This window comes from Xyrauchen texanus, chromosome 8 (genome assembly GCF_025860055.1).
Source record: "Xyrauchen texanus isolate HMW12.3.18 chromosome 8, RBS_HiC_50CHRs, whole genome shotgun sequence".
NCBI classification, from domain to species: domain Eukaryota; kingdom Metazoa; phylum Chordata; class Actinopteri; order Cypriniformes; family Catostomidae; genus Xyrauchen; species Xyrauchen texanus.
The window spans coordinates 30,954,463-30,964,415 of record NC_068283.1 but is presented as its reverse complement, the minus strand read 5'-3'; the positions used below and the strand labels follow the sequence as shown (position 1 = coordinate 30,964,415).

At 35.5% G+C, this 9,953-nt stretch overlaps 1 protein-coding gene across 1 annotated transcript; it reads left to right on the top strand.

Moving 5' to 3' along the window:
- The first annotated feature begins 1,434 nt into the window (after window positions 1-1,434).
- Window positions 1,435-9,199, top strand: rps15a (ribosomal protein S15a). Its single transcript, XM_052132396.1, has 5 exons — window positions 1,435-1,512; window positions 2,104-2,241; window positions 2,374-2,453; window positions 5,255-5,340; window positions 9,068-9,199. Exons 2-5 carry the CDS (start codon window positions 2,109-2,111, stop codon window positions 9,159-9,161), a joined length of 393 nt encoding a protein of 130 aa, XP_051988356.1. The 5' UTR covers window positions 1,435-1,512; window positions 2,104-2,108; the 3' UTR covers window positions 9,162-9,199.
- The last annotated feature ends 754 nt before the right edge of the window (window positions 9,200-9,953 follow it).

Genomic DNA, 9,953 nt, shown 5'->3' with positions numbered 1-9,953 from the left:
TCAGCACTGCCTACTGCGTTTGAAATAATTTAGTCTTTATGTGTTAAATAGGTTACATTTATTCCAGCCTCTCACAGTTAAAAAGGGGTATTCCAGCCTCTCACAGTTAAAAAGGGGTATTCCAGCCTCTCACAGTTAAAAAGGGGTATTCCAGCCTCTCACAGTTAAAAAAAAAAAATATATACATATATATTGGGATTATAAGAAGCTTTGATAGATTTGATATTTCTAATGTACCAAAAATGTTAAATAGTTAAGTCGAGTCATTGTAAGAAATGTCAATAAACTCAATGTATTTTCCTAATCCTTATTTTAGAACGCTGTACATAGTTTCTCGCAATGCAACAACGTGTATCTTGGTACATTCTACAATCTTTATGCCTATTTTAAGTGTTTCCCTTTTGTGATGTTAAAAGTGTGGATTTTATAACAAAAGTGTACATTTATCTATGGAGGACCACATTATTATAAATTAAATCAAGTAAATATTTTAAGATATATATATATATATATATATATATATATATATATATATATATATCTAAAATATATATATATATATATATATATATATATATATATTAAAATATATATATACAAAGGTTTGGGAAGTAACGGAATACATGTAACTGGATTACGTATTTAAAATATAAGTAACTGTACTCCACTACAATTTCAATTATTGGTATTTATAATACAGTTACATTCAAAACGTATTTTGATTACTGTAGAGATTTCTTTGCATTTTATTGTAATTTGTTTAATTTCATATTTAATCCTTTCAGAAGGAAAACATATTTAATTATATAACTTTAATGCGGAAGAAATAGAAATAAACTTGTGTAAATTGTCAGCTTTTCGCTAAACTAAAATGCTATTTGTAGCCATTTTACACGTACATGTTACAGACACAATCATATTTTTTATCAAGAAAATACACAGATCATAATTTCTTTTTTTCTAGAAAGACCTTTGATATTAGGGGAAAATCATATTCTTGATGACAATTTTGGTATTGTTTTCCTCTAAAAATATCAAAAATCTTTAAAACTAGATATATAAGATATTTAGGTTTTTCAGAGAATGTATTTTTAACGAGTTTTTATAGTCAAAACAAGTGAAAAAATCTTCCAGTGCTGAAGAAGTAATCCAAAGTATTAAGAATACGTTACTGATCTTGAGTAATCTAATGAAATACGTTACAAATGACATTTTACAGCATGTATTCTTTAATCTGTAGTGGAGTACATTTCAAAAGTAACACTCACAACCCTGAATATATATATATATAGATATATATATATAGATATATTAAGTTCGTGGTGCGCAAATACTGAATGATTTTAAGATGTTTCATCTATGTTGAATACGCTAAGATGCTCCGAGTCCGTAGGTGGCAGTCACACTGTAGATTCAATTTTAGCGTGCATCAAGGCTCTCACGAGAGTAAATTTTTCCCTAATCGCACCGCGCGCCGCTCTTCCTTCCTCTTTCCGCCATATTGCTGATCTGGTAAGGTCCAGGATAACTACAATGCTTGTATAATCTGTTTAAAATCATGGACATCGTTATGTATCATGAACACATAGCATTGAAGATGCATTCATGAACAACCTAAACGCCAGGGTTTTGAGGCATTTGGTTAACCGTGTCTGTATAAAAGGATATTTTCCTTGATAGTCACGGGTGACCCAAGTCCAAAACGTTCAGCGGTGCTTGCCCATGAACTGAAAGACAAACGAATAACCAGAGTCTACTTAAGCAGTCCGGTGCCTTATGTAAAGATACCAATGTGTGTTAGGTGAAGTCGAAAGTTGCAAGTCGTGATAGCTTAAGTTGCATTCTGTTCTCCGCATTGACGGAGCGTTACCCTTCCACTCGGCGTCTAAGAAAGTAGTATTCCCAGTTTTAACATGGTGTAACTGAACTTAAACCTTACAAGGCGACGTCGCTGGATATAATCGGAAATGGTGATTTTACACCTGCCTTGTCGATATGCGCCTGGCTGGCTTTTGAAGTAGCAATTTGCTCTGTCCTTACAGTGGCTGTTCTAGGCTGCATTATGGATACTTCAACCAAATGACGGGCTTTTCTTTATTACAGGCATCATGGTGCGCATGAACGTTCTCGCCGATGCGCTGAAAAGCATCAACAATGCTGAGAAACGGGGGAAGCGCCAGGTTCTCATCAGGCCCTGCTCCAAAGTCATAGTGCGCTTTCTTACTGTGATGATGAAGCATGGTAAGTGCGTGCATGTGTTTGTCACCATGATCTGTAGCTTCTGCTGTTGTGTGTACAACGTGAATTGGCCAGTCTTGATGCATTTGTAACTGTCGGAACAAACTACTGAAGCTTATTGTGTGATTTTTGCAGGTTACATTGGTGAATTTGAGATCATTGATGATCACAGAGCTGGAAAAATTGTTGTCAATCTCACAGGGAGGCTGAACAAGGTTAGTGTGGTCTAATACAATATTACAGACAGTTTTGAAGAATGACAAAGTCAAACTCTGGACCATCCATTATATCTCTTCTCGGTTTGTGGGGGTGAGCTCAGCAGCATAAACTTAAAGCAATCGCATAACTTTTCTCATTATTCACTTACCCTAATGCCATCCCAGATGAGTATGACCGTCTGTCTGCAGCAGAACACATATTATTTTTAGAAGAAGTTGGAGCTCTGTCAGGTACTTGTCGTACAAGTACATGGGTGCCAGCACTTTGACAGTCCAAGTTACATTTAGGCAGCATAAAAGTAATCCACACGACTCCAGTCGATTAATGAATGTCTTCTGAAGCTAACCGATATGTTTGTTTAAAAAAATGATTATTAAAACTTAAACTTTTAAAATGCGCTTCCTGCCAGCAGTGTGCATCACGTAGCTGTCGTGTGATGCAAGCGCGTTCGCGTGGGAATTCGGAACCAACACTTTCAACAGAAGAACAAACATAACTCATGAGTTCGGCCATTTTAAACTGCATCAGAGCCCTGGACGGAAGCACTGATTTAAAGTTAAAAACTTTTTAATCATCGACTTGTTTCTTACATAGACCTATCGATTAGCTTCAGAAGGCATTCATTGATCGACTGGAGTTGTGCGGATTACTTTTATGCTGCCTAAACGTTATTTTTGGACCATCAAAGTGCTGGCGCCCATTTACTTGTACGACAAGTACCTGACAGAGCTCTATCTTCTAAAATACTTTGTCTTTCTTCAGCAGAACACAAATAGTCATACACATCTGGGATGACATCAGGGTAAGTGAATAATGAGAGAATTTTCATTTTTGGCTTTATAATTTCAAAGTGCGCTTTCCCTTCAATCTTGCATGCTCTGCTCCGTGTCTGTAGCGAGAAGGCTTGTGTAATTTGAGACGGTCACATTGGGTATTAATATAGTAATAATTGATTCTTAAATTCCGTAATCAATGCATTGAAATTTTCTTGACAGATTGATGCACTGCGATCATTTAGCATTTTTACACCCATAATGAATATAGTTGTTAGGCAAAACATGCAGAAAAGTGATTGCAACCTTACAGTCTGTTTATTTGGCCTCAGGTTTTATCAAACATATACTAAATACAAATATTAAGGACACAGATTTTCATTAAAGCATTATTTTGAGCAAATTTGATTGTCATTCAAGTGTCACTCTTTTGCGTGAAGATACAGTCCCTGCCGTGTTTAAGGTTAGTAGTTGAGCCGGATGGATGCTGCTTCGTGATGTGCACTGTAGCTTGATGAACAGGTGTTCCTTATCATTTACATTTATGCATTAACACTACGCCACCACCACTCCCCTTATCGCAGCCATTACTATGCTATTACTACAATGCTGCCTTCAAGTTGACCTGGGAAACTCGAACCTCTGAGTCGGGCATTCTCTACTATGACATCTCGCTCATTCAATGGGAAACAAAATACGGAAGAAGCCAAACTTAAACAAATACACAATGAATGATGGCAAAAGCTCTCTTTTGTACCAGTGAATAAACTACAGGGAAAAAAACCTGCATCACTTAAACTTGACATACATTGTTATTAGTTATTAATGCTTGGTATCAACAAAGTTGTTTAAAGCAAACCGTGAATGGTTAGTCATTAGTTAACAGTCATATATAACAAATTACAATTATTGAAATAATTTAGCTAAATTATTGGTTTCTGTCATCTTTCATGATGACATGCCCCTTCCAATGTCACATCTACAACTCTGGTATCATCTAGAATTCAGAGTTTCCACTTGTAAATACAACTTTGCTCGTCATTCATGTGTTCGGAACTCGTAATTACGATATTTCCGACTCCACTTGAAGGGCACATATATTTTAGCCTGGCATAAATGCTGCATTGACCAATTAGCATCCAGAAACAGCACTGTCTGTTTTATGATGAACTTTTTGGATCTATCATGTACTATTTATAGAGAATCCACCTGAGTTTAAATTCTACAAAATGATTTTACAGGGATAGGATAAAAAGAGTGGTTGAATTTAATTGTTGATTCTGTCTGACATAAATGGGCCATTGGATTTAGCGGGTCATATTGCATACCTTGTTCACCCTGTTTTAGACTACATGTTAAACAAATTGTTCACCCAAAAATGATCTTTACTCACCCTCATGTCATCCCTGATGTGTATGACCTTTCTTTAGCAGAACACAGAGATTTTTCTTTTTGAAAAATATGTTGGCTCTGTAGGTCTGTACAATGCAAATGAATGGGGATCAGACCTTTTGTGTCTCCAAAAATTAAAGGAAACACAAAAGTAATTTATAAGACTTCACCATTTAAATCCATATCTTCAAAAGCAATATAATAGGTGTGTATATTTGTCCTTTTTAAAAAAAAATTTTTTTTTTACTCTAAATCTCCACTTTGTCTTTACTTTCAGATGTGAAAGTGGAAATTTAGAGTGAAAAAGGAATTTCTATCTGTTTGTCACCCACACCTATTATATGATTCTGAATGTATAGATTTAACCACTGAAGTCTTATGGATTACTTATGTTTCCTTTATGTGATTTTTGGAACTACAAATGTCTGATCATTGTTTACTTGCATTGTATGGACCTACAGAGCTGAGATATTCTTCTAAAAATCTTTGTGTTCTGCAGAAGAAAGACACATCTGGGTTGGCATGGGAGTGAGTAAATGATGGGAGAATTTTCATTTTTGGGTGAACTATTCCTTTAACTACATGTAGATAATTTACACTTAACCATTCTCTAAACTCTATCTATAATGCAGTGTGGCGTCATCAGCCCACGGTTCGATGTGCAGTTGAATGATCTGGAGAAGTGGCAGAACAACCTTCTCCCATCCAGACAGTTCGGGTGAGTGGCAATCAGAATTTTTATCATTAAGGGACCAAACCATATAGAAAAAGCACACTGTAGTCCATTTTGTCCTCAGCTGAATCAATTAATTGAAAGATATTCTCAATCAACTATTACTGTTACCTATAAAATAACAAAGTAGCTGTAAATGCATATAATGTAAATGCTTGCTAGAATACATTTAATTGGCTGAGCTGTTACTGTAGCTGATTTTGATGCATGTAAATTTTGATTTGTTGGAATTGTTTTTGATGTTGAGCAAAAAGCTCTTCAGCCTCTTAGACAGTCAATACAAGTATGATGGCTGCATGTCGCTACAGTGTTTGCAAAGGAAAAATATCCATTGTTAGGTAACAAATAATTAAATGAGGGATTCATGATGGAGCATTTTTTTTCAATCCATGTAAAAATGCAAGGCAGTTTTGCCTTTCCTTTCTTCCCCTGAATCCTGTTTAATTTCTGACCCTTTTGACTAATGCTTAATTTTTGCCTGCAAAGTTTGTTGTAAGTGATACTATCTTGTGAGGTCTTTCCAACCTTAACAGGCTTTTGCAAAGCATTATGTGTGGTCTGTATCAATGCTGGATAATATATTGAATGTTCACAATATAATTAGCTGACAATAAAATATGTAATGATACCGATGATTTTAATGTGCTTTTTATTTGACCACCAAGTTTCATTTCAACCTCAGTAGACTACTACCATACTTTCCATACTATAAGTCACGTTTTTTTCTTTTCACCATCTGAAAGGTTCTGCGACTTATAGTCCGAAGTGACTTATATACATAATTTATGTTTCTGATGTTAGCTGGTCAAACACGTGCACCAAAACAGATGAAAACATCAGTTATAGAATATTCAGAATATTTTGCCTTTATGCATCCAGTTTAAATATTTTGTCCATCATGACATTATTGTTTGAACAAACTCTAGACTGCTGTCAAACTCAACTCTTCACATGCCTTCAAATTGACCCTTCATTATACTCAAAGTAAAAACATTCAGGCAGTGAACCGGATAATTAATACAAAATAATTGCAAAAGAGGTTTGCTAATATCAGAAATATCCTCCGATAGACATTCGCTTACATTAATGAAAGAATAGAATACAACAGGAATATTGTTTTATATGCTGTTTATTTGTGCACAGCATAGTTACAATGTTTACAAAAACATAAATGGAATATGAAAAACGGGGGGGGGGGTTCCTCTCAACAACGCAGTTTTGAGCCAGTGTGACATTATTTCCGGAAAATACGGTTATTCAACAATACTTCAAGGCTGCACAATTAATCAATTAACACAAAAATTGTGACGTTCTTATGTGATTTATTAAACTGCAAAAGGCTGCGATTAAAGACAGATAAACATGTTTCTAAGAATAATCGGGTGATGCTCTGGGCTCAGGATGGTTTCAGTGCTTTCAGAGCAGTTCAAATGTATTTTAAAATCAATGTACTGTTCAAGCATTCGCACATTTCCAAACATTGGTAACAGCTACAAGATATTATGCAAATCGGAAAATAACAGAAAAGATGAGTGTTTCACCAGATGTGAAAGATTGTTAACTTTCAGTGTCAAAATAAAAGCCCCAGGTGAAGTGAATGGGACAAAAGTATATTACTTCTGTATAAAGCAAATCTAATCTAATCCTGTGGTATCAGTACATTGTACAGTAATCTTAAGTAAAAAAAAGTTTTAGGAAACCCACATTAATTGCCATTTATTTTATGAGCAGGTACAGTAAAGCTAAATATTTGACATGCATCACTAGCAGTTCAAGCAGTTTATCTTTCTACTTACCTAAATGCAAAAATATTTATAAATTCTAAATATTGGTGTATTGAAGATGGGGCTGGTATCAATCAAAAAAATTATCTTGACTTCGATACCAGTTCCTAAACTATACTTTACCAATTTTATGAAATCAGTTTTAACAAGATTACAAACATTACCTTAAAAAAAAAAAAAAACGTACGTTTTATTTTTTCGGTTTGTTGACACTCTTTACAGACTCAAAGAGTCTGAGCCTTCTGGTCTTCTCATGCCAGGGTCGGCAGAGGCTATAACGTTAATGTGAAGAGGAAAAAAACAAGAAAGCTAAACTGTTAATTCAGCAAACCCTAAGGATAAATACGGTTTAATAAGATAACTAGTTTAATGTGAGTTAAACTTGATCAGTTTCTGTTAACCTTAGCATTTTTAGCATCAATTTAGCTAGCTATCTATAGCCGTACATCCAAACAATATCTAACGTTACGTAGGTCTCAGTTCATGGGATTATGTCACCGTGCACAGAAACATTAATTTAACTAGTACACAAGCATGTACACTACAAGTTAGACTATTTTGTTTGTTGGATTGTTTGCTAAATGTTAACCTACCTGTCGGAGTCCCAGTCATAGCACCGCTGCATTCATCAGTAGTTTTGGAGGACTCGTGGTGGGCATGTTGAAGAAAGCTCTATGGCAGGATGATGCCGAGAGGATGACCGGCTCGGTGTTCTTGCAGTCGAAGACGGAGCAACATTCTGCTCTTAAATTTTATATTGTGCACTGTCAAGTGCTTCATCAGATTTGTCATTTTGCTGGACTTGGCAGCAATTAGCTTGTCGCAAATATTGCATCGTGCACTGTTGGTATCGATCCTGGTGAAATGTAGCCACACTTTTGATCTTTTCCACATCTTTTACATCTATGGGTGTTGGGACGCATACACACCACAGTCTTGCGTGTGAGCCGCATCTCTGGGCGTAAACTAGTGTTTTTCCTTGATGCCTAAACTCAGCCAATCACCGGCACTTTTAGATTTGGGCACATCTAGCATGCTACATGCTTATAACTGACGTTGATGAGATTAATTCCTTGGGTATTGAAATTTGGTACCGAACGACAAGAAATATTTGATACGCGATAATTTAGTGGCAATTCGGTTGGTGCCTAAAATGTATTGAATTCGATACCCAGCCCTAATTGAAGATTTGTTTCCATGTCTGTGTAGTATATGTTCCCTAAACTTAATATCTTTAAGATTTGGGTTGCAAAATTCTCTTTAAAATTGGATACCTTGTATAGATATTTGTATTATAGACCTAAATGTTGTCCAGGCCAACAAAGCGGACCATATTTGGCTATTTTGAGATTGGCATTTGCCAATAAATGTCTATTTGGCCAGATAACACGAGGCAGCATTGTTAAAATGCTACATGTTCATTTCTCATTAACCATTATTCGATAAATTATGTCAGCCATTGGCCACCCTGCACTCTAGATATCGGAATCTGCCATTGAAAAACCTATATTGGTCTGCCACTAATGTTAGTCATATTACTGGAAGATGTACATTATATCTTTGTAACCACCTCTCTTGGAGTACTGTTGCTGTTAAGAGCAGTTAATGTAACCATTTTAGTTATTATGGAAATGTTCTGGAGATGAGAACAAACTACTTAATTGCTATTGATGGTTCAGTCAATAAAATAAAAAAATAAAAATCCAAAAATATTCTGCCTATTCTATTTTTGGTGATTTACTCCTCCTATTCTTTGTTTAAAATTTAATGAATTAAGCTTGATAATTTGACTGATCCCTAGCTAAAAGATAAATGTGTTTTAAATGTCTGCTATGAAGTACAGAACTGTTTTTGATCAGTTGGGCAAGATACATTCAAAGTGCAGCACCTTCTTGGTCAGCTTGGTCATGTTTTTTCTCTCTTTACAGATTCATTGTTTTGACAACTTCAGCTGGCATCATGGACCACGAGGAGGCCAGACGAAAACACACAGGAGGAAAAATCCTTGGTTTCTTTTTCTAAACATGTAAAGTCGCCAACAAATAAACAGTGGAATACAAGTCTCTTTTGTGCTTTGCTTTCATGAAAGAGCTTACAAAATGCATTACACATTCAGATGCTAGCAAAAGAAACATCTAAACTGTAGTAAACATAATACACACCTGAAGTTTGATCATTGTTCAAATTGGGTTGAGATTGACACCCGTTGCATTTGGCTGTAATAATACAGTGTCATGCTGCTCTAGTGAATATCAGTGCTGTCATAACACAAATTGCACTCACCCCCTCAATTTACAATTCAGAAGCTGATGTAAATGTTTTTAACATTTATTTTAAATATTGTAAAAATCTTAACATTGACAAGGGAGGAACATTTGCCCCAAATTCAGCTGCCTGATCAAAAAATGCTGCCTTTTTTTTTTTTTTACTTTAAACACTTTTAAAGATTTTGAGTTGGTGCCTGACCTAATATACAAAGTCATGTCCTTTGTGTTTGCAAGGACCCACTTTTCAATATTTTCCACAAAACTGTGACCAACTCACTGCTCCTCTACTCCAGCCTCCTTACTTGTTTGTATCCTCCAAGATACAAAAACCTTTTTAGGGGTAAGTTTTCCCTTGAAGAACCTTAGTTTGTTAGAGATCTCTTGTTCCTTTAGTTGAAGACTATTAGACTTAACATCTGTTTGAGACCAGCATGATTATGTGAAACTTGGATTGCAAAGGAAGAGGTTCTGTGACTTCAAATATGGCTCTCGGTCTAACTAAAGTGGCAATGTTTCATGTCTGGGAACTGTAAGAGGAATGGAATAA